Source organism: Zerene cesonia, chromosome 29 (genome assembly GCF_012273895.1).
Source record: "Zerene cesonia ecotype Mississippi chromosome 29, Zerene_cesonia_1.1, whole genome shotgun sequence".
NCBI classification, from domain to species: Eukaryota; Metazoa; Arthropoda; class Insecta; order Lepidoptera; family Pieridae; genus Zerene; species Zerene cesonia.
Genome location: NC_052130.1, coordinates 2,823,727 through 2,850,343, shown reverse-complemented (window position 1 = coordinate 2,850,343; position 26,617 = coordinate 2,823,727). Strand labels below are relative to the sequence as shown.

The 26,617-nt window shown below is 33.2% G+C and overlaps 2 protein-coding genes across 2 annotated transcripts; one reads left to right on the top strand and one right to left on the bottom strand.

The window, feature by feature from the left end:
* Positions 1 to 5,882: 5,882 nt before the first annotated feature.
* Positions 5,883 to 7,270, top strand: LOC119837806 (2-aminoethanethiol dioxygenase). The gene has a single exon (XM_038363569.1). The coding sequence runs from the start codon at positions 5,883 to 5,885 to the stop codon at positions 6,750 to 6,752; it is 870 nt and encodes a 289-aa protein (XP_038219497.1). The 3' UTR covers positions 6,753 to 7,270.
* Positions 7,271 to 8,839: 1,569 nt separating this feature from the next.
* On the bottom strand, positions 8,840 to 25,756 carry LOC119837767 (phosphoacetylglucosamine mutase). The gene is made up of 12 exons (XM_038363520.1): positions 25,538 to 25,756; positions 22,771 to 22,841; positions 16,873 to 17,005; positions 16,508 to 16,603; positions 16,073 to 16,224; positions 14,981 to 15,183; positions 14,436 to 14,560; positions 13,795 to 13,954; positions 13,241 to 13,395; positions 12,616 to 12,805; positions 11,865 to 12,035; positions 8,840 to 11,695 (listed from the first exon to the last, which is right to left on the bottom strand). The coding sequence occupies exons 1-12, from the start codon at positions 25,639 to 25,641 to the stop codon at positions 11,609 to 11,611; spliced, it is 1,647 nt and encodes a 548-aa protein (XP_038219448.1). The 5' UTR covers positions 25,642 to 25,756; the 3' UTR covers positions 8,840 to 11,608.
* Between the last annotated feature and the right edge of the window lie 861 nt (positions 25,757 to 26,617).

The following is a 26,617-nucleotide window of genomic DNA, read 5'->3' as shown; positions in this document are numbered from 1 at the left end:
GGAAATTATTGGGCGTCTCATCAAAATCAAGCTACTCACGGATTATTAGCTTGATAGTAATCAAGTGCAAAAATGGGCGATGGATCCTGGACTATAAACCTTGCATAGAAAATCAACTCATCATTCATTTGTATGTAGCTTGCACCGGGAAAGCTACCACACTCCCGAAGAAGAGGTGTAAAAGCAACAGTGTTTTTGTTTGAGGGAGCCAGAGACATGTCTCCACTTTCCATCAGCTAGTTCCTGCTGCAGGGACACAATTTACGTTTATTTGAAAGAATGTCGTGGTTCTCTATTTCGCTTTTCCATTTAAAATCGAGTCGAACTTTAATACTAATATATAAAAAGGTAGTTAAAATAATGATATATGTGCCTATTCAATATTTCCCATTCGTATTTCACATTAAAAAGTAACCTGGGCCGTATTCCATGGTTCAATAGATGTATTTTTAAAATCCATTCAAATCACAATTTAAGGGAAATAATTTAAGAAAATCTGTTAACTCGGCTTCGCCCGTGGTACATATATATATATAGCCTATATCACTCAGTGAAGTTGCAGCTTTCTAAAGGTGAAAGAATTTATGAAATCAGTCCAGTGGTGTTTTCGTCAAAACGTTACAAACATATAAAAATAAAATTTTAGATAATATCAACAGATTACAATTAACAATAACATAACATTACAGAAACACCTAGAGATGAGGGTGTGTTTTATTAGTCTGAACGCCATTTAACTCCCTTTTAAAACGAATATTCTCGTACACGTAAAGATAATAATATTATAGGTTTACGACACAATTAACAAGCTTTCCAGGAACGCCACCGCGTCACGATCATTATATTATGTATAAACGTTTTTTGTCGCTGTCCAACAAAATATTTACATTATGATCCTAGTTTGAAAGAGCGGGTTTATTTAATAGTACAGTTGTTGGGAACATTTTAACTGGTAATATTGGGCGGTAGGAAACGATATGATTCGAGCATTTATTTATTTTACTTGTTATTTAGAGATATGGGTAGGAACCAAGATTCTTTACAATAAAAGATTACAAAACAGTAAAAAACCTATATTTTCATATGTGCTGATTTTCCAATTTTCTATTAGTTTTCCGAATATAAAAAATACAAACTACAATTTTCGTTCGGTTAAAATGTTCAATGAGATTTAACGTACCAATATATCCATATTAGCACGTCGTTTAAACCCGTTTTGTATTTGAATTTCTTAAATTGCCTAATATATAGGTTACCCTAAAATAGGCTAAATTTAAAAACACGTAATGTATGTAGAAACCATGGATATAGAAAGAATAACGTAAGTACATAAATAAGATAAAAATATACCTTTTATAGATTTTTAAATTTTGTGCTATTATTTGAAAAAGGTTTCGCTCCCCTTCCATTAGGTGTTAAAGTTTTCGAAGTTTCATGTGTGTGATTTTTGGGTCATAAAATCTTGTTAAATTTAAATTGTTAGGTATGAGGTTAAAGCGATGTGTATTCGTAAACATATCTTAATTTTCGAGAAGCTTGGAAATATTATGTGGTAGGAGTTGTGTATTGTTTATATAAAGGCAGTAGTTTAATTGCTATGTGCCTTACATTATATTTTTAATCATTCCGAACACGTTATTATTAAAAAAGACAGATAATTTAATTGATAAATTTACAACTAATTGAAAGCATTGAGTGAGCGGATATTTAAGAATAATAGATTAATTTTTATTCTCTTATGCTCCATCTTAACAGGATTTTAAGGATGTTAATTGGAATAAAATAACAATTTGAATAAATGATTAAAAAACGAGTTTGTATGATCCTTACACAATCAGACACAACATTTCTAAATTGGTTGTCACTTCTCATGAATAAGAACATTAAAGAGTCTTAATACCCATGTGATATACTATAATTAAAACAATGCCTAGCCTTTCTATTGATTCAACATATACTACTTAATTATTAAATGAGTTTGATTATATATAACTTAATGATTGAATGCGAGAGCTATTGGCATTTGTATGTCGCAACGAAGAAAAGATATTAATTGTGTCCCAGCACATCCTCGGATGCTAGTGACTAACACCCAGCTTAATAACCCAATTCTAATTGGATTACTCTAGTAATCCGTAACAAAATGAACGCCCAAAACGTTCCACATTGAACCGTTACCAACACGCCGCCATACAATTAACACGGAAGTTAATAAAACACTAGTGGCATTCGGCTGACAGCGCGACGTACAAAGCGCTACGTTTGTAACTTGTTTACCTTACCGACTACCGCTGTTGTGCTACTAAGAACACTACTATGTGCTTCTGATTGTACAGACTGTGAAATACAGAGACCTCGGTGTGAACGCGGTTGAGTTTGATGCAGTTTTGGAGTGATTAGTGACGAATGGTTGTTTAAATCTTTGCAGTATTGTGTAGGTCAAATAAGCAATTGAAATATGGTTTATTTGTTTGCCAAATGTCATAATGTAAAATTAGTTATTACATTTTAGGACTGCTTAACAGTACCTAATATTTTTATATACGTAAGAAATGATTCTGTATGGATTATAAATAGATACTCTAATTATAAGACATTAGTTCATTGATTTGTGCGTTTATTGTTAATCTATTTTGTATATATGAACACAAATTTACTGTTGCTTTTGTTTTGCTTACATTTCTAAATAATACGTTATTATACTAACATTTTAAATAGATCAAGCTTCAAATTTCTAAAACCAAAAAGGTTGATAATGATAAAAGGCATTCTGTACATATTATGTTTTTAAAATCTTTCGAACACTCTATCCTCCCAATACTCTGCATTCATAGAAATCAAAGCGGAATGCTGGCCCGTTTCCAGGTGGAGTCAAAGATGACTAAATCCATCGTCATTGTATGACTATCTAATATCCTTTCATCTCTAATTATTGTTTGTTTCGTTACCGACTTGCGGAGGAAGTCTGATTGTATGTATAGTTGGTAATACGCTAGCTACGTGTCCCCGGACTGCCGAGATTGGTCTTTTTGAATAGAATTTATCAAAACGAAAAACAAAGCATTAAAAATGTACAAAATTCTTCGAAAATCTCAACTTCTCATCATATTTCAAAGACTCTATATACGAAAAATACCTAAGTGTAATTTGTGTTGGGTTATCACTTTTTTCCTTGATTGTAAAAACTACATACAAATAACTACAGCACTACAACGAATAGAAACAGATTTTAAATTATTCCCAACATACTTACCTAGATGTAACACGACATTTATATGTATCTGATAGGCAACTGCTACAGCAGCAACCTGCATTTTATCCACGCTTATATCAAACACAAAACAATTTCACACACAAACCGTTCACGCACATAGATAATTAGTTAGTTGAAAAACGAACCAGCACAATATAAAACAATCCAACATTCCGAGAAATATGAAATGACAAGAGAAGTCTAAACAAACTTTTTATTCGAGTCTTGAAAACATCTTTGAATACAGAATTAACCGATGTATTATGTTTATTTCTCGCTTTGATATACAATTTGTAGTCATTGCTTTGTAGTTGGAATAATGGCTTGTTTGATGGTGGTTCGAGAATCGCGAATGCGCGTTGAAAACGCGTTTTGCGGTAGTTGATAAAACTATAGATTACTGGCTTCGCCCGCGAGTGAATCTTGTAAGCGAATTCGCATGGGAATGAAATGTCTATTAAATAGCCTATACTATCTGTAGCCTACTAACTATCTTCAAGCTTCAATCGCTGAAGATAGCTAAAGTTAACGAATAGACACATTTTCATTAATGTAGATTTACTTAGAATTTAGGAATAAATTTGCATCGTCGCAAAGCAGCTGCTTTCAATAGATTTCAATAATCACACTAATCACACTTATATTATAAATGTGAAAGTTCGTTTGTTTGGATATTTGTCCGTCAATCACGTTGAAACCACTGAACGATTTCTGATGAAATCTGTTATACAGACAGGGTATGACCTGACTTGGGTGATACGATACTTTTTATCCCGATTAAATGCACTCTTGGAATAAAACAGGTAACAAAGTGAATAATTTTCTTTGAAAATTATTTTCGCCGCAAACTATGAGTAGCATTTTCACAACGAAAAATCTAGAAGCAAATTTATTGCGGATCCCGTTTATCCGTTACTATCGAATAAATCATACATAATTAAATTATAATAAATATCGGATTTCCCTTATTAGTTTCCCAGAAGACCACCCACATAGCTCTGTCAAACAGACGTGGGCCAGAACACGGTAGCTTTCGGCCCATTGGTCCTTAGGATTCGAGGAAAAACGTCATTACATTTATTTACGATTGCGCCTGCGCTTGGCCATATACGGAGTATAGACTACGCACCGTAGAGGCAAGGTTATATATAATATCATATCTTTTTATCATTAATTTTTCAACGCATATACAGAGTTGATCATTTAAATACACAATTATATGTTTATCTAATAACTTTTTTATAATACATATATCTAAAATGAACATTTCAATATATTTTTGCATGTATGTATAAACTTCCATATAATTTCATTATTTTATATGCCCAGCGGGTGTATTAGAAAATTTGAGAAAAGAAAGGACCTATGTTCTGATACAAGTGTTAGTAACATCTTAGAAAATTATTTGATGCATGAACCCACATAAGGCTGGACTGATGAAACTTACTGAAATCAATACATCTGTACGTATATTACATCGTGAACTCAATCGAAACATGTTATAAGGTAATAAACCTATTATTCTGTACTTCCGTGCCGATAAACAAAAGCACATCGCAATGCATCAAGTCAATAAATTTATCCGTACGTATTTAACAATATATATATCTGTACCAATCGCGTTTACATCGGAATTACGATAAAACGTAGAAGCTCATTGGAAACATAATAAAACCGATTTAACTGTTACACCGATCGAGTTATTTATTTAAGTGTTTAATGACGACTGATTCCAGAGACCACACATTAAAGGTAACCTCCGTGTATTCACAGTGCCTACTTAACGGGCTTTTATTGGGTTTTGTGGGCGTTTAATCGCCCTGATAGTGTTTTTAAGAGTTACGGAAAATAGATTCGGCCATTTTATTGTATTTGGTTTCGATGTCAATGATGTACGTGGCTTTATATTTATTAGTTTTGGTATGTACGTGAAATTAGTGAAACCCAAGGAGGAGGGCAACAGCAGGACAATACTGACTGTAAGTGAATTTTGAAATTATGAAATGTGAGTATATAATATTCTAAAAAGTTCGCTGTATAATAGATATTAATTATTGGTACCTGGATAATACATATTTTAACATTTAAAATAAATCAAACACTTATAACACTTACATACTCAACGTGTATTATTATATAGAACGAATTTAATGCTTAGGCTAGTATAGCTTAGCATTATTTTAAAATATTCAATTCAATATTTCGTAGGCCACATTTTTTTAAATTATTCGAGAGGTTGCTGTTAATGTAATGTGAATTTAAATTATTTATACTTGAAAAGTTAATCATCAAAATCCTTGATAGTAGAGCGTGGTAGCTACGTTAAATTTGAATTATAGATAAGTTTTCATTGGTAGAAAAACCTCAACAATTTTGACTTCGGAATGACACCTACGCCATCTAGATATAAGAATAGTAATTATTACATCGTAAGAGTTTAAAAAGAAAATCATTGTATTGATAAGCCTCTTAGAATGAAAATTCAGCTAATAACATGTTTTTGTATATTTAATGCCAGAGAATTATTATAGCAAATTGCGCATTTACGAAAAATATTTTTTCTCAGACTGTAGAACGAAACCGATACATGACTTGACAAGATGACATTGACAATTCAGATAAGGTAAAAATGACATTTGCGGACAGTTGTGCTTTGTTATCGTGCCGATTTATTTCTCGTTTTATTAGAAGAAAAAAACTCTTGTGTATTAATACTAGCAGATTTCATATGGATAATAAGCATGAAGCAAAGTCTGCTATGGAAATCGTGAACGTACCGCCGATCATATCAACGTACCGACATGCTTTACGTACTTTCGATGACAAATTCAAAAATGATTTCAGCACCAACTTGAGCAAATTAAAATCTATGATGGATACATTGAAGGCAGACGATTTCAGCTTCGACCATACTTTCAAAGATCCCGGTACGTGGCGACGGCCTAACAAGGCTCCCTGCACATACATTGAAGTGTTTCAAAATAATAAAGTTAATATGAGTATTTTCATACTTAAACCGGGGTTTAAGATGCCCCTACACGACCATCCCCATATGCATGGACTATTAAAAGTTATATCAGGAGCTGTACGAATCAGAAGTTTTACAGAATTCCCATTAAAAGAGGTAGTAAGTAAAGTCGATTTTAAGGTTCGTGCTAAACATGAAGCTGCGCGGCTCGCCCAAGGTCTACACAAGCGTAGACGACTGTTTGCGCAAATTTCCCAGGACCATGTGTGCACAGACAATTCTCAAACATGTATTTTAACACCAACCGTATCAAATTATCATGAAATTGAAGCATTACACGAACCAGCGGCGTTTTTCGACATTTTAGCGCCACCATACGATACATTCATAGAGGGAATTGGTCCAAGAAGATGTAGATATTATTATGTAGCTAATGAAATAAGCTCAAGTCTAGTGGAACTACAAGAAACGACAGTGCCAGAGTGTTTTTATTGTGATCAGGCACCATATCTGGGGCCAAATCTTTCATAGGTAATAATAATTATATTTTTGCTGGTATACAATCACAGAGTTACCAAGAGGTGGTGAGAACTTGTGTCTGCATTTAAACGTCTAGTTCAAATGTTTTTGTGCCTTTTATTTAAATGATGCACTAACCGCTGCCTTGATGAATAGCAAGGTTTATAAAGTGGGTTTAGTGTTAGTTAAAGCTCTGATACATTTATAAGTTACCTGTTAATATATGAATAGGGTAGGAGATGAGGAATACACCAAATCACGTTTATGGGCACTTTTTGACAGCTAAAGACTTTTAATTATACATAGATAAGTAAATTTTTAACAAGCCTTAATTGACACGCTCAGTTTTATTGATTCCAAAATCAACTAATTTGGTTTCCAAAAATGCTTCGAATTTGCAGTAGCAATAAATTTTTGGACAATAGAAACTGGGTATAATAGTATTTTGTATGTGTAATATAATACAATTTATTTAATAGATATTAGACTGAATTACAATTTTTATGAATTATTTTGACAATACATCGAAAAATGTTATATTTTGAGATGTAGCAGAGTAATTTTATGAAAATAAATGTTGAATGTTTATTGATTGTGATTAAAAATGGTATTTCTTTTAAATACATAAAGTTTCAAATATTATCAGTCTATTGTGTACCTGGAATTTAATTATATGAAAGATAATCTACACAATATGATGATAGCAATTATTTTATTAATTCAATGTTTCTGTATTTTAAATACTTATGTCTTGAAACTTCTCACTGTAAGGCTAATGGGAAATAATTGAAATGTTATTGGCTACTATCAATCTTTATTTCTATTTTTCATACAAAACAATAAATTGTTTTATATTTTTTTATTTAAATGTGTAGGTATCTTGTGATCAAAAATGATACATTTTTTTCTCAACTGCACCTTACTTTTTCTCATTCCAAAACATAATTTTCATCACAAATTATACATTCCTAAATCGGTTCTCATTTCATGTCACACAATCACAAAATCAGTAATTTTTATTAAAATATTGCCTGATCTCTTGTAAAATTATTTGTATTTAAAATGATGTATTTATGAAAGTATTTTGCAATGTTGATATAAGAGAATATTAGTGTAAGGTTCCATTTAACTGTAGTACTCATGTGTTCTTGTTATTAAATCCTAATTTTTGTTGACTGATTTGTTTTTAATTTTTTCCTGCTTGATCTTGACTTAGTTTCTTGGAAAAACATCTGATACTCCGAATTTTTTTTGTTGTTTCCTGTTTTAAATACAGAACTAAGGAACCAAATAGATTAATTTTCCAAATTAATTACTCATATAAGTTTATAAACATGATGCCTGATATGGTTCAGAGGGGCTTACTATGAAGTGCTTAGTGCTTGTCGTGTGACACTAAACCCCGATATCGATAAGTGAGAAGTAACCGTTTACATGTAGGAGTTAGTAGATTTAGTGACCACAAATACCAGTTTTCACTTACAACTTGGAAGGACAACTTCGTAGTTAGGTATCGATTTGTCGCTTAGTAAAAGGGATCGATTTGATGTGAGTGACAAGCACTAAGCCCGCGTAGACTAGCCACTATTAATACAAGCCCATACAAAATATATTGATAAATTATTACAAATAAATAATTCATTCAGTACCTTTTTACATGTTGGTCATGATACACAAATAGTAAGTTTATTTAATTATTACGCTATGTATTTCAACTTTTTACTTTTTGTAGCTATATTTGAATCATATAAAGTAAGCGAAAGAGAAAAATGTATATTTATATTTTTAAGAATCTGTTAAGTACTCCAAAACAATTAAGTGTTAATGGTGTTCTACAACACTATAATTCAATGTTCTGAAGATTTAATATAGGGTCCCTAATGATCTATTTAGTGGTCGATAAATTATTGCTAGATAAGGATCTATTGGCGTGATGTCAACGATGGTTAGCTAATTAATCCTCAAATATTTCAGGCGTCATTAACCATGAACCAAGTAATAAAAAATATGTAATTAAAAATTTCAATAATATGTAATCAAACATTTTCACAACAATATTACTCCATAATCTAGGGTTGAAATAAAATACAATATATATATATGATTAATGATTTATTAACGTAACAGTAAATGAAATGGTAAAGGCACATAGATGCGAACTCTCGTAGACATATAGACATAGCAAATTACATTCCTTCACAAAGTGTATTTGATAATTCGAGATGCAATTTTTATCAGTACTGCAAAAAATATACCGAGGTGCGACACAAGAATTCACTTAAAACTTATCGAAATTTGACTACGTGTTATCAAACACGCTTCAACAAACACCATCACGTATTTACTATCAAAGATAAGAATTATGATAAATTTTGAGCACAGTCCAATCCTCTTAAAAATGTTGAAAATTTTGTAAAATACACACCATAAATGCTTTTTGGAATTGGTTTCTTATCACTCGATGTAGCATACGGGAGTGATAATAAAATTAAATTTATGTGCTATCAAAAATCGAACTAATGTTTTATAGTTAATAGTTATGGCGCATAAGGAAATAATTAATCACTTCCATAAACAAATCGAACAGTACTTTTACATTTATATAATATATTTTTAAAGTGATGCAATAAATACAATATTTATTTATTCACATTTAGGTACAATTTCAAGAACACAACAATAAATTGATTTAACCAGTCTAATTTTGGATTTATTTACTTTAAATAATATTTATTTATTTGTTAGTTTCTACATATAATTTTAACTACATTATTAGAATATAATTAATCTCTTTTTACGTTATTATATTGTGCAGAGAGCTGATAATATATTACAGTTAATTATTCAATGTTATAAATTCGAAATAGATAGATGGCTTTTTGTGTGTATAGGTAATTATATGTAGAAATATACAGGTGAGCAATTTCAATTGACAACCATCGTAAAATCTTTCGAAATATATAATAAATAGTTAAGTTTTTTAAACAGTATTTATTAAAGTGAGATTAATAAGTAGACAGTTAATTATGTTATATTTTAATAATATTTCAAGATAGCTGAAACCGTAAACAGCTAAATTTACAAGTAAAATAAAAATAATTCGTCATCAATTTTAGAAGCATTATTTTAGACTAGCTTCGCGTTGTACTGTTAAAATCTCAGGCGACTAGGAATAATGAAAAATATTTCGATATATTAAATTGAACACAATTGTCTTTATGTATCGATATGCAGATGTTAAGTAATAAAATGGCATTACCTTAAATAATACGTAAAAACACAACATTAATAATAATTTTTCATGCAACAGATTCTATTCTTAGATTTTTGTATGGACAGTGTTAACTTGAACCATAAAATAAAACTTCATGTTAATTTATGATATTTTATAATATGTATATTATTTAAAATAGTTTTTTATTTTATGGGTAGTGCAAAAGGTGAAAAAAACCTACTCGCTAAGACTGTATCGTGCAAATTCAAAGTTAAAACACAAAATTGGACGGTTCTAGAATTACGGAATAAAGAAAAAAATTACCAGTCTTTGTGCTTCAACCAACCAATCAGAGTTCAGTATTACGTACAAAAGAAAATGTCACCATATCAACCAATCACACGCTCCCAATCCTACCGCCAAATTTGCAGTACATTTTTATAAAACAGCTGCCAATAGACTATATAAAAATAATGATGCCTATTGCAAAATTAAAAATTCTAATTATACATTATTTATATGACACTTAATATTAAAAACATTTTACGATTACTGTCTATATTTAATATTTTCCAAAGTCCTTTGAACTTTAGCAAATATAATTTGTTCTCATCATCTAATCATGTTCCCAAGGAATACTCCAGAAATAAATTCTACCAAATATTTTTTTTTTTTTGCCCTTCCTTTATTACTGGATGACTAAGTTTTTTAAAGGGATTTTGCAGTGTTTTTTATACATTTGCATTTCTTAAAATTATTTATGGAAGCTAGTGTTTCGAAAGCATAATAAGTACCAATTAATTTTACCAATAAATCTCACCATAAAAAGTTCGTTTACTTTTTAAGGGACTGTGCCCTTAAAAACTAATAAACCAATAGTCATGAAATTTGGATGAGTTATAGGCTTTAAATTACTCACCCTTCACATTCGCACATCTATGACGTCACATATATTTTTCTGTCATAAGTCTTTTTTCCGATTTCGCTTTAGATGTTGTTCAATTATTAATTTCTATTAAGGCATCACTTTTACCTATTAATATTTTCAAAGCGTCGTCCTCTTTTAAATATTCAAGTTTCAAATAAAAAAATCTTATATTTACATACAATAAAACAGTGTATCTATTTATCTAATCACATTTGAAAAAAACCCAATAAACTATATTATATAAAAATCAGATCGCAAGTAGACCTAATTGTACAGACTAAATAACCGTAGTTTATATATAACGGCCGTATTTGTATGGCAATTATAAATTAAGAATAGATTGTTCGTCCGTTATTTTTAGGTCTTTTTTTTTTAATAAAACGGTCGTTTTAGATGATAAGTTTGGCTCATACGAGGCTCTGTTGATGAATAGATTTATTTTCTTAATTAGAATTACCGATATAACAAGTAATTGAAGATTTAAATGTTACAAATGTTAGAGAAATGCAAATATTAAGGCTAACAACCAGCTTGATTTAAAAAAAAATGGGTCCAAAAAAATTTAAGATCTTTTGGATAATTGTTTAAAGATTTAACAACAAGGACCTCAATCAACCAAGGCTACCATAGTCAACCACCAAAACAGCCTTGTCGCCAAGCCGATTACATTTAAACTCGCTGTTAACTTGTAACTTTATCCGTCTGTTAAAATCCCGGTCAATTAACTTAAGCTGGTAAAGTTGGCCTGTCACCGACACCGCCCGCTAAGTCGAACACCGCTTGTGCCACTTCCGCTGCTAATTTGTCTGCCGCCTGAAAAAAAATGAAGGTATTATAACGAATAAAATTGTATTAAAAAACCGCATTGTTTATATGTATATACATCCTCGTACACAGACAGGCCGGTAAGAAGAAAAAAAAAACATTCGATTCCAAACACAAAACACTGGCACGTAACAAGAAAGAAAAAAAAAAAACAAACCTCTTGAGTTTCCGCCTCCGCGTACACGCGCACCACGTCCTCAGTGCCGGACGGGCGCGCGAACGAGCGGCCGCTCGCGTACGCGCCGCAGAGCTCGTCTATGCGCTCCTGTAAGCCCTCCGGCGATACGCATTTGCGTTCTGCATCCGTTGTTGTAATCGTGTTGCGGTCCTGGAAAAAGTACAATTTATTTTATTAAATGTACATGTTTAATAAACATTTTTTAACAAAAAATTCAAATTGATGGATCAAGATCAAAATTAAATATATATCAAGACCAATATTAAATATATATAAATAAGCTAGTGCCGTAAAGTCCATACGGCACTAGCTTTAAAATAAAAATAAAGTTCTAGGGTAACAAAGGCAAAAAATATAGTCTTATTAATAAACTCCTCCTGTTTTTGAACACGTTTGAAAATATAGTTAGTAAAAATGTTAACCATTTAGGAAAAAATATGTATGTGATAAACTATGAACCGCCCGAGACAGACAATTTGATACAAGTTGTAGTTATATTAGTAAAGACTTAAAACAGTACTATTATAAAATGTACACTCTCTCTTATATCGACAGTGTGATTCATAGTAATACTCACAAGCTATTTACCCCGGCGTCGCCCGTGTTACATATATAGTCTATGTCACTCAGTGAAGTTTCAATATTCAAGTGAAAGAATTTTTGAAATTGGTCCAGCGGTTGTTGTTTGTTGTGTTGTTTTATAATATCAGTGGAGATGTATATCACGCACCTGTATGGTGACCTTGAGCTGCCTGCACGGCAGGTCGGCGTAGGTCTCGTACCACTGCCTCACGTCCACGCCCCTGGCGCACAGGACGGTCTCCACGAGGAACAGGTCGGATATGGCGTCGCCGACCGTTTCGTTCGTCGCGTCTATGAAGTTGAGCAACAGTTGCGCCGCTTTGCGTTGCTCCGTGTCACTGCAATTGGTATTTTCGATGTGATTATGTAGGAAGAACAAAACGTCGGAAGGAATCCGACATTACCCACGGCTCCTTCCTCGGGGGCCGTGGTGGATATATATGCAAGATTTTCACACAAAAAAAGGAAAATTTAAGATATGCATAAAAGGGCAAAAAATGTGATTATTTATTATTTCTATTAAAATTATAACTACCTCAGAGCTTAATCGGAATAAAAAAGTGGAAATAATAATAAAAAAAACAACTCTAATGATAGAATCAATTAAATTGTCATTCTTATAAAGAGATTAATCTCTTATCAGAAAATTAAGATAATCTCATGAAATTATTTAATAATAATAAAATGTGTAAGAAAGAGGTTGGAATATAGATAAAAAAAATAACGTAACACGAAACCGAAATCAAAAAAAATCTCACTAAAACCGATCTCACCCTTCCTGAGCAATCTTCGATACGGTGCTCTTGGTGACGTCACTGTACACGACTGTACCGTGACCGTTGGCTTCGAAGTAAACGCCTATATCGTAGGACAACGCCGCGTGGTGCAGATGTTTCACGCCCGTCTTTACGCATGTCACTGGAACTTTCTGGAATTCATTAAACAATACTACATTTTTTTTCCACATGATCACGCTAATATTATAAATGTGAAAGTTTTTTTATTTTGATGTCTGGATGTTTGTCCGTCAATCACGTTGAAATCAGGGTATGAGCCGACTTGGTTGATAGGATACTTTTTATCCCGATTATATGCCATTTTATTTATTTACTAGCTTATGACCGCGGCTTCGCACGCGTTATATTCGGAGTATTTTATATATTATATTTATTATACACATAAACCTTTATCTCCAATCACTCTATCTAAAAAAACCCATCAAAATCTGTTACGATGTGCAGTTTTAAATAGCATAGATAGGGACATAGGGACAGCGTAAGTGAGCTAGCTAGTTTTATACAATGCAGTGATCATGTGATCATCTCACCAACTGGTCGGTGATGTAGCGAGTGGAGGCGCCGTTGGCGTAGGCGGTTTGCACGAGGCCGAGCCGCAGCTGCGCCGCGCCGGACGCCCTCAGCAGCTCCGTCACGTAGCTCGCTAGCAGGGTCGCTATGCGATCGCCGTCCAGCAGGTGCATTTTAGATCTGTGAAAAAAAAAATGTATATATATTAAAATGAAACTCACTATTGAAGTCGAGGTAAATCCTACTTCTATCCTACTAAGATTATATCCTACTATTCTATTCTATCATAATAAATAAATAATATTATAAATGCGAAAGTTTGTGAGGATGTATGATTATGATATTGATGTATGTTTGGTACACTTTCACGCAAAATCTACTGAACCGATTGCAATGAAATTAGGTACGTAGATAATTGGACAACTGGAATAACACATATGCAACTTTATATACCGACGCGGACTTACGCGGGTATAACCGCGGGGCGCAGCTAGTAGATAATGAAGCTAATCTGGATTGTGACTAAATTGTGTTATTGTGGATGAGAAGATTTCTTAAATCTAATCAAAGTAAATAGTAAATATTTACATATCACACTTTATGTTTTTAGTTATATTATATTAATTCATTTATTTCCAAACTACATTTCCAAATGACTCACTCATCATCCAAATAGTAATAGACGATTCTGTCCGCATCGCCGTCGAGCGAGGCGACCCTCTGGTAGGGCACGTGTTCGACTCCCACCGGTTGCTTTTGGGACACTTTTACGAAATCCGCACCACACTGTAATTTGTATGAAGAATTTATATGTAAATTTGTGGAAAAATAATATAAATAGTACAATATACATATTGTTAGGAAAAATGGGGGGGGGGGGGAAAGGGGGCTTAACTGACAATTATTTATCCAACAGAATATTAAAACACAATTGATATCGTAAAATATTTTAACCAACGTTCCAGAAACTAAGAAAGAACACTACACTACAGGTCCTATGAGGTCATAGGTCATAATAATCAAATAATCATATTAACCCAGACCCCCTCATAGGAGGTCATGTCCCAGCAGAGGGAACATGAATGGGCTGATGATGATGATGACATTGACCAGATGCCGGATGGATGTCTCATGTTATAAAATTTTCTCAGCATCTTCACATAACCTACTTCTTACCTCCATATTTTATCAGAAAAAAGAACTCACATTCAAATTCAACTTCCCGCCATTGCCCCCCAAATTGAACAGGACCAGATCCAGTTCCCCGTCCAGGGTCTTCTTGATGATGTTTAGCTTCTTCCCGCCCACTCCATTAGCTCCATCCACATACAGAGTGGTATTATAGTTGCCGGCCACTGGTAGCTTTTGGCGTATGTTCTTGAATGCTCCCACTATTTTCTCGTAATAACCTACAATAAATATTTAGGGGTGAAATTTTATATTTTGATTATATCAGAATTGTTATTCAAATGAATATAAAACTAGCTGGGATTAGATAACGCAGCCTCTATCGCATTAATGGTTCTTGCCGGCTGTGTATTGAAACAACTGGCTTTCCGAACCGTTGGTAAATGTTAAAACTATGTTGTGACGATTCAAAAGTGCTTCTATAAAATTTTTTATGAATAATTAAATGTTTGAGAGTTTGAAATAAATGTCTGTTTGATGTTAATGTGGGTTGCATATATACCTATATTGTATCATATGGTCTGTTATATTAGTAAATTGTTAACAAATTGTTGTTAAATGCCCATTTATTTCTTTAAGCAGTGGTGGCTCAGTGGTGAGAACCTCGGACTTCAAAATCGATAAGTCGGGGTTCGAGACCGGGCGAGCGTGCAGGAAATAAATTGATTTTTCAATTTATCTGCACATGTTGATAACATAACCACTGCTTAAAACGGTAAAGGAAAACATCATGAGGAAACCGGCATGTCCAAGAATCAAAAATTCGACGACATGTGACATCTGCCAACCCGCACTTGGCCAGCGTGGTGGATTATGGCCTGAACCCTCATAGGAGGCCTGTGTCCCAGCAGTGGGAACGTATATGGCTGATGATGATGATTTATTTCTTAAAACAATTTGATAGTAGAGTTTCAGGCGTCTAGCTAACCAAAGGAAAGGAATCTACGCAGCTGTGAAACATATTGTTTCATAAGACATTGTAAGAATAATTATAGTTTCAAATGTGTATCGTGTATATTCTATTATGAAAAGTATCCTCAAACGTATAATATTCATACATCATATTTTACTTTGCTTCATTTTTATAACAAAAAAGAAAAATAAAATTACCCTCTTCCGTAGGCGTCCCATACGTGTTGTCATTCCGACACTTGACGCAATAATGCAACATGGGGGTAGTCACGATGCCGAACTCCTTGGCGGTGCCCTTCAGCGCCATTACGCCGTGAACCGCCGCCGCGGCTAGACGTGGGCTCGTGTATCTGGGGAAAATAATGTGTTTTCAATTTTACTTCTAATATATATACAAAATCGTATTTCATGAATAACTGTTGAAATTAATTAAGATGGAATAGATATTGCTATTTAAATTTTATTTGAAATATTTGGCCTACATTGCAAATTTGAAAGATACATTGTGTAATAAGTGTAATAATGACCTGACTTATTTACATTATAGAAGATATTCTTAGATTATTAGAATAAAAAAATTATTTCTTATTTTACATCATTTCTTTAATAAATCAAAAGATATGTACAACTAACCTTGTGTCCATTCCAATATACACACTTGCTTTAAGAGCCATATCAGCATTCACTTCTTTGATTATTTCCCCCGTTGTTGATTCTAAGTCATTGTCACTGAAAATTTATAAAATCAAACTGAAAATCTTTGAAACCATACAGTAAAATTAAGTTATTCCAACATAGACATATTATACAAAACTTAAATTATTTTATGCACCGAATAACAGCAAAATAATTTCTTAATATCTACTAAGCATTTCAATTTAAGTAGATTATGAAATTTTAAAAATCAAAAGTGCTTTTAAAAGTAAAGCAGATTCTTCTAATGTTTGAGTTCCAGCTTTATAGGCTGTCAAGACTCCTTTATCTTCACCTATTCATACCTGACATTAGCCAGCCGGGTCGCGATCGCCTCCCAGCTCTGTTCCAGCATCTCACCATCTGGATCGATCAGTTTCACCCCATTATCTGGCTCCAGATTGTGCGAGGCTGTGATCATCATGCCTATTGTACGGCCTGGAACATTTCGCATCTTCGGTTAGATTATAGACACTATTCAAGTATAATATGTAACAAGGTACAGGCAACATTTAAACTCATTTTTATTTATTTACTAGCTGCGCCCCGCGGTTTCACCCGCGTTATTCCGTATCCCATAGGAATATCGGGATAAAAAGTTACCTATATGTTATTCCAGTGGTCCAGCTGTCTACGTACCAAATTTTATTGCAATTGGTTCAGTAGTTTTTGCGTGAAAGAGCAACAAACACAATGGGGGTTTTCTTTTAATAGACAGAATCATTTAAGAGCACGATTTTGATATATAATAACATGTATTAAACTACACCGAATTTAACGCGTGCGAAGCTGCAGCCGAGGGAAAAAGCTAGTTATATATATGGCACTTACACGCGTGCATATACGCAGATATTTGCGCGCATATGGACGGACACACACACGCACGCGGGCATTCGTGTGCATGCCTACACACATACATGTACACGTTACTTAATATAGTACTCTTTCAGAATAGAAATTCAGATTGTTGGTTGCGAAAAACAGTAATTAAATAAAACGTACGTAACGTACCTATTAATTAATTACCGGTTTCTTAGTTAAACTGGCCTAAGTTTTGTTTATCAGTGAAATAAATGAATAAATGTGTTATATCTCACAAAACAAGACACGAATTGAAATGTATTGAAATTGGAAAATGTCAAGGTCTTCGATACGGGTCTGTCTAGCCTATAAATACGTTTTCAAATCTCTAGTGGTAATATAGTTCTTGCCTCTATCTTATATTAGAATGTAGGTCGCGCCACGCATTATATAAATAAGGAAAACCTTATTATTGTCTAGCCGCTATTTCCAGAAGTTTTTGTAGAAGATTTTTTGCCCCCCATTTATGTATTACCACATTAAATCCATAATTATATCTCTACTTATTACATAAAAAGCGATTTAATTAAATGAAAGATGAATGAACTAAATAAATAAATATTATTGACACAATATCTACGGGAAACGTAAACAGAAAATTTATTATACCCGGAGAAATAAACGTATCTCCGGAATGAATGACGTTACAAACGGTTTCCTGCAAGCAGGTAAATGGTATCCAAATATAAACCGGCCCATTATACTGCAGTAGAGACAATCGTTCAATTGTTCCCTCGACAAAGGATGCCACAGCGCCGCGTACTGAATTCTGTATCTATACTTTGATTATAGATAAAGATATGCCAATGTTTTGCTGATGCAAATGACATATTGTTTGTCCTTTCAAATATTTTTTTATAAAATATAAATTACGCTTCTACAGACAGTTGAAAGTTTCGAGTTTAAAAGATAATAATGCCAATAATTATGACCGGAAGATAAGTCAAATGTAAAATGTACTATTATTAATTACAAATGAATTGAATTATAAATGAAAATGGTTTTAGCAAAAAATGCTGTCTTATACTTCGTATCGTTATTTCTTGATGGATCTGCTTTTGACTTTCTAAGGTGTAACATTATATTATGTATAAGACTAGCTGTTGCCCACAGTTTCGCTCGCGTGGCAACACCAATTTTCACCATCATCTCCAATTTATCCCCTTGGAATATCTAAATCTAGTGGCTATCTGCATGCTAAATTTCAATCCGATCGGTGCAGTAGTTTGGGCTGTGCGTTTATAAATCAGTTTGTCAGTGTTTTATATCAAAAATAAAAACTATCACATTGGCCTCATTAGTTAAATAATTAATACATGTTCAAGAAAGACTCATTCAAATAAACGATAGTAATTCTATTGTTTTAAACTTTTGAAACTAGTGATTTGACGGTAGTCAAGTTGAATAATCCTACTATTCTGAGAAATTTTGAAAGAACAGAAAAAATTTGATCACGAGGCAGGATCCTGCCTCGTGATCAAATTTTTTCTATTCTTTCAAAATTTCTCATTTATAAAGCATTTCAATGCTATAAAACTAAAAATTAAATCCTACTATTCTACTAATTTCCTGCTAATCCCACTAATATTATAAATGCGAACGTTTATAAGGATATGTGTATGTTTGTTGCTCTTTCACGCAAAAACTACTGAACCGATTGCAATGAAATTTTATACGTAGACAGCTGGACTTTTTATCCCGATATTCCTACAGGATACGGACTTACTAGTCTTATATACTGAAACGAACCCATAATGAAATAGATCTCTAGATGTCAGTATGGTTTGACGCACGGCACGCCTACGTATGTACGCACACTCCTAGCAATCATTACAACCGATAACGTTATAGGACAAGCGCCGATTAAATCACAAAAAGATTACAATGTTATCGTAGATTGTTCCGATTCAGTGAACATTTAATAAACGCTTATTTGCCGACTACGCTAATGTGACATTTATAATGGGTACTTGATATTTGGGACTGTTATTGATAATATTTTTTTTCCGGATTCAATAAAATGTACCTTTATCAACTCTCGAAAAACGGAGGTTGTGGAGTCGACATGTAGATTAGACTAGCTGCGCCCCGCGGTTTCATCCGCATAAGTCTGTATTCCGTAGGAATATCGGGATAAAAAGTTGCCTACATTTTATTCCAGTTGTCCAGCTATCTACGTACCAAATTTCATTGCAATCGGTTCTATAGTTTTTGCGTGAAATAGAAACTAACTTAAATACTCATACATCGATCCTCACAAACCTTAGCATTTATAATATTAGTAGGATACTATTTTTTATATATTACCACGCATAACTTTCTAGAGTAGCCCGATTTTAATATTTTTTATATACAGTATACCTCGACATAGATCCAATGTTCATTTGAAAACAAAACTCTACACTGATGTGTGGAAAAAAGGAGAAGTCTTAGATTATACGATGTTATAGTTTATTTTATTAATTAAATTTATATTATTATTAATAAGTCTTTCATCTATCAAATACGTCGTTCAAGAAAAAAGAAATGAAATATTCAGCATTCTTCGATCAAACTAACAAACACCTTGACGTATAATACTATACCCACATTATCTATGTACCTACATTGTTTGTGTAAATACAAAAATACATTTCTCAAGCGCAACTTAGCGTTCCCTTTATAAGTGTTCAACAAATATTTTATAGAAAGATGAAGAAAAACAACTAATAAAATTTGTAACAATCGCTCGTACAAAAAAGGTTAAAGCGTTCCTAAATAAAAAATATGTAGATAAATAACATATAAAAGTTTCGTGAGGGGAGCTATGGCCTACATTTCTAACCTTCCGTATGCCTCTCCTGCATCACGTCCTACGGGGTACGAAGCGATCAGTGCGCTTTTTTCACAATATCCGAACGGAAAGATATGTATGTATATGTAACCTGTATGTATCTCGCATACATATTCTTAGAATTAATATAGCTTGTTTATCTTACAATCGCACCCAAATATATATCGGTATGTTAATCATACTAATATCATTTCATACTAATATTATAAATGCGAAAGTTTGTTAGGATGTGTGTGTGTTTGTTGCTCCTTCACGCAAAAACTACTGAACCGATTGCAGTGAAATATGGTACGCAGACAGCTGGACAACGGGAATAACATATAGGCAACTTTTTATCCCGATATTCCTCTGGGATACGGACTTACGCGGAGGAAACCGAGGGGCGCAGCTAGTATGCCATAATTCACATGGGACGAATTACCACACTATTGTCATGTCTTGGCCTAGATACAACTTTTAATCTTCCGTATTAAAAGAATCCCGATAACAATAATCGGATCAGAACATCGGAAGACGATGTATTAGGTATGGTAAAGGTCGACCATACAATTTAACAGCTAAGCGAAAATCGATCGAGCGCACATCGAATTAAGGTCGATATAGCTATGCAGATGTTACGTAAGGCATTTGAGCATTAGAAATTGCACTGCAATAATACAATGATGAGTAAGTAAATTAAATGTATTTTATACGTGGGAGTAGGCCAAGTTCTAGCACCAATTGGGTCGCCACAACGATAAAACTGTCTTCTAGGAAATTGGTACAAACGTGCAACACATGTTTTAAAAGGGAATCGTATGCACATTCCGAAAACTTGTGTCAATCGAAATATCAATCTATACATATACTAGCTGACCCGGCAAGCGCTGTTCTGCCTCATTCTTATCATTTAGGGTTATAAATAATACATGTTGATTGATTCTCAGAACTACCCGATATGCACAAAAAATTTCGTTTGAATCGATCCATCCGTTTCGGAGCAGTAAGGTAACTAACATTGTGATATGAGATTTTATATATAAGATATGTATATTATTACACATTAATATGGTGTTTAAGTAACTTTTTTTTTGTGTATGGGGGTATGGGGGTATGGGGCAGATGATGTACATGTTTCACTGATCGATTTTCTTTACGGACAAGTAGGTGTTCAGCCTTCTGTGTTCTGCCAGACCGAGACATTCTTTTTTTGTGCGTCCCCGCCGAGAATTGAACCCAGGACTCCTCGGTTCTACGCTCACGCGTCAACCACTGTACCAAGGAGACGGTCGTTTAACTAACTTAGGTATCGTAATTTCGGATCGTTACGGACGGCGTTTTATGTACATCTATAGGAAAGCAATCTACGTGAAGTGAGATGGACTCAGGGCGCTGGTGATCGGTCGCTTTGAGAGAGGCTTATATCCAACAGCGGACGTCCTAAAACGCTGAAACGTAGGTTTAGAGAAGACAGCGTTTGGTGTCTAATAAACAAAATGTCTAATCGTTTGGTTATCTGAAAAATTTTCTTGTGTTTGATTTTACGCGAGTATTATACATTTAGAAACGTATTATACATTTACGGGGAGTCTCCCCGTGACCACGCTCGCTGTAAAGTGTTCGAAACGTCAGGTTAATAATATAATAAATAAATCGCGTTTAAAATCCGTTAAAAAGTTTTTAATTTCTATCTGAAAAATGTTTTAAAAATTGATCACGAGGCGGGTTTCGCACCAGCGTCTTTTCGCAAAACCGTAGCAACCAAAGGCAAGGCTAGCCTCTCGGCCACCCGTTTGATTTCTTTCATATGTGGGCTATAAATAATAGAGGCTTCGCAAAAAATTGGAACACAATCGCACTTATATGGCTACTTCATCGAGATGCTAGTTCGACTGATTAACCATGTTATGTGTTATCAACATTAATTAGGTTACATATTATTAGCGTACTACAATCCTACTATCCTACTAATATTATAAATGCGAAAGTTTGTAAGGATGTGTGTGTTTGTTGCTCTTTCATGCAAAAACTACTGAACCGATTGCAATGAAATTTGGTACGTAGACAGCTGGACAACTGGAATAACATATAGGCAACTTTTTATCTTGATATTCCTACGGGATACGGACTTACGTGGGTAAAACCGCGGGGCGCAGCTAGTTTTAAATAAAAAGTCATAGATACCTATGAGCAATTGTGTTTACGTTTACATATCAATATGTAGGTTTATCATTGATTTTATAATTTTATAAATGCTAAAAGCATGCTCAGGCGTTGACTCTCCTATGGCTAATGACGCAGGTTCGAATCACGAATCGAAGTCGAATTTTTAGCGTTGTAACAATTGTATTTATCTACACGCCACATTCACGCAAATCCGCTTAGCCGTTTTGCGGCAACATTCAATTGAATAATTATCAATATCAGTGCGATTGGATATATAATATTAAGTTGTACATATGATGGAAGCGGACGCAACTATTTTCGAAGTCGCTTATGAATAAACTAACTCAAAGTGTGACTCACTCACCATTTTTACACCTGGATCGAATAACCGCCAACAATCCCATACGATAAACAACGTGTTCCAGCAAACTGGCTCTGAGAAAGAAATAAAAATAATATAAATATACTTACACACTGCCCACATACTAACGCCTAATGCCGCGTTTACACATTCGCGCGCACGACGAAGCGAATAACGAACACGCATGTATAATCAATGCACTCGCTTTTCGTCTTGAGATTCACGTAATCTTGTTTAGAACGGTATTTCGGACGTAATCAAAGGGAAGGCGTGTGAATGCGTATCACGTGAATAGCGAACGCGAATGTGTGAATGTACCATTAAAATATCCGTGTTCGCTGCTCGCCTCGCCATTCACACGAGTGTGTAAATGCATTGTAAGATATGTAACATCTGGATTCTAGATTATCACAAATTATAATTGGATTTAAATAATATATATTGCTACAATTAATTTTGAGCTGTATCATAATCCTACGAAATAATCTATTCAATTAAGTACTATGTATTTTCAGGTAAATACTGTAAACATTTATCGCAAGTTTTATATCTATACTAGCCGTCCGCTCCGGCTTCGCCCGTGGTACATAAGCCTACAGCACACGGGAATATCCCACGTTGATGGAAGTTTTGAAATTTTTTCAGTATATCCAGTGATAACCCCCTACACGGGCACAAACTCACAAATTTATTCCTCTAATATATATCTATAAGTATAGTCTTATACAATTAAGCTTCACAGTCTGTTTAACGTATTGAAACTAACTCAGAAACTATTGGTAAGAATTGAAAAAATATTTTTTCCCACTATTTTAAAACAGTTTCTAATAAATTATTCTCAAATCATAATTTGAATTACATTTTTGCAACATTCCTCGCTCTAATTGCTTTGTGATTAGCAATTATTCATTTTATAATGAGAATTATGAAATATCAAATATGTAAAAGAAGCTTTCCTGGGGTTTTACCAACATAGTACCCATTTCCTGTGGGATTTCCGGGATAACTATCATATGTCCTTTCATGGGTCTTAAGCTATCTGTGTACTTAATTTAATTGGTGTTGTAATTTAGGCCCAAAGAAACAATCGTATAGTTAGTCAATTTATGATAGATAAGATTTAAATGTCGATCAAAAATAGAGCACACTATTTGTACGTAATAAAATAATAAGCATGAAAGCGAAATAATAGATGAGGATAAATGCAAGATGTAACTGATTCTCTCTCTATCTTCTACTTGATTTTCGCTAGCACAGTCGCCAGCGTAGCTAAGGGTTAGTTTCGAGTTCTCCCACATAGTTACTGTTCTCGTGAAATTTCTGGGGTAAATATTATGTCCTTTACTGAATTTTATCTCAATCAGTTCAGTAGGGTGAAGAGGCTGACATAGACGCAGACAGGCTTACTTTAGCATTTATAATATAATTAGAGATTTTTGAGTCTGAAGATGGAGACCAGATGCTACATTGGTTACTGTTTACTGCGTTTAATAATCTCACGCTCATGAGGATTTTTAGACAACCCAGGCAAAGCCGCAGGTAACTGTTAGTTTTATATATTTTATACTCTTGCAAAAGTAAACCATTTTATGGATGAAATAAAAGTTAAGACCCAAAAAGAAAAGAAGATAACAAAATTAATAAATGTGTTCAAAAGCTGCAAGCAACTATTTATAGATAATAAATATCAATTCATAAAGGTTAATTCCTAAATAGCCGCAGTTTATTTCCATATCCAAACTTCTTAATAAGCATTTCCAATAAATAAAAGTATTTTGATAAGATATATCATAAGAGCTTGGCTATCGGCCAACAGATTTCAAAGCACTTTCTTACAGTGTATTTTTATAAAATCATAGTGTTTTCTTTATTTGATTCTAATAAAGAAATAGTGGGAATTTTGAGTTCTTTACATTTGCAGACCTGTGAGATCTTTTAGGGTATGTTTGTAATTACATTTAAAAATTTGTTTTATTAGTTGATTTTTCTTTATATTTACATTAACTGCCTGAATCATATCGAGTTATTAAATTAAACAGCTGTGCAAATAATTTTGATCATTTTATCTTTTAATTCCACACTGTAAACTTTTATCATATACATAATTGCAATATGATACAAAACATTCAGAGCTATTAAATTTTTTGTCTGTCTTGTCTTATTGAAAAATATTACTCAGGTATATATTGTATTTTCTGAGCAACAAGATTTAACATTGAATTGTGAAGCTTATGTAAAAATATATAAAAAAACGCCACTAACTAAATTTATATAAATAAAAAAACACAGCCTTTTGATGTCAACTAAGATCATATTTATGACATAACACAGATACATTAATGAGAATTCATCTAATATGGTTAGTATGTCTATTACAGATTAATTACATTCAATGTCAGATGAGCAAATAAAATTAATTACGATTAAATAACGAGGTTTTCTCCATTAATACATACGGTTTCTATTTTTTTATTGTTATCAAAGTATTAACATATTAAGCATCCCTTTTATTAATTTAAACACAGGAAAGTCATTGACCACTGTAAAGGAGACTTCCCGTTATAAAATATTTATTGGTGACTCATGAATTACTACCATGAATGAACGTAAAAGGATATTGTGTCCTTAGCGCATTTGCTTACGTGACACATTCCAAAAGCACACAATATGTGTCTAAGATTTGGCCTAGTTTTGCAACATTTAACTGCCGCAAATGGAAAATACGCTCTTATTGATTCTATTCTGCAGTACAACGAAAATAGTTACTCACTTTGTGCGGAATCCGGCAGTGCCGTATTGTATGAAAACGTCTGTTGTTTTTGGGTGCATTTCTCTTGCGAACGCGTACACGACTCGTAAACTACTCGGCGGCATTCTCTTCGGTTTTATTAATTTATAAGGCCGCGAAACAAGTCAAGCACAATCACTTGGAATCAACAAACGAGATTTCCTCATTCCCGCTTTGACAACGACGAATTGATTACGAAAATTCATGGAATGTCAAACTACAAATATCAGATGTCAAAGATTGTATTTATAACCCGATAAATTTAAAATAAAGGAATGTAATGGCTATTTGAAATATATTTTTAGCCATTTAAATTGTTAGTATTATGTTTGGTCTTATAAATGTCAAAACTTGTTGACTTTGCTATTCGTTCATAGATGACGCTGTTTATGATAGATATTATTTTCATTTTAAAATAGATGGCGCTAATTCATGTCTGCTATTCTCCAATAGATGGCATTGCAAACATTATGCCAGTGCCATATCATTTGATAATTAAATAGACTTAATAAGTACAATATGATAATATTATTATAAGTAGAAAGCTAATTATGTAAATTCGCGATTCGTTAAATTTGCATGAAGGAAAATAATTTAATGAATAGTAAAGCTCACGTTAATTAATATCTGGCGCATTGCCAAATGCACCGTGGACATTAATGGAAGCGTTTCAACTATGCACAAAGTAAATTAATTATGATCTAGTAATCGTAATGTTTTTCAGACAGGCCAATTAAATATATGACAGTATTAATTCAGATAATGTGAACTAAATTTATTTGAATAGGTTAAGTTTTAGAAGTAACGCTGAAAGTCGTACAAGGAAACTTATGTATTGAACTTGCATCCTTTACTATTAACGCGGTTATTTTCAGAAACTGTTAAATCATTTTTGGATAGATTCTTACTGGTAGACAGAATTTCATAGTACACTTATTAAATCCTATAGGTATATTCCATTGTAAATGCTCAGATGAATGCTTAAAATCAAACATTAGAAACTATAGACCGATTTCAATCTTATCAATTTTTCCAAAAATTTTTGAATCCATTATTTACCCT

Excerpts from the sequence above, each read along its gene's own strand:
- LOC119837806 (XM_038363569.1), top strand. The coding sequence starts at position 5,883 with ATGACATTTGCGGACAGTTGTGCTTTGTTATCGTGCCGATTTATTTCT.
- LOC119837767 (XM_038363520.1), bottom strand. The coding sequence starts at position 25,641 with ATGCCGCCGAGTAGTTTACGAGTCGTGTACGCGTTCGCAAGAGAAATG. Across the intron at positions 15,184-16,072 it reads TGGGACGCCTACGGAAGAGG|GTTATTACGAGAAAATAGTG; the intron begins GTAATTTTATTT and ends TATTTATTGTAG. Across the intron at positions 13,396-13,794 it reads GCTACATCACCGACCAGTTG|AAAGTTCCAGTGACATGCGT; the intron begins GTGAGATGATCA and ends AATGAATTCCAG.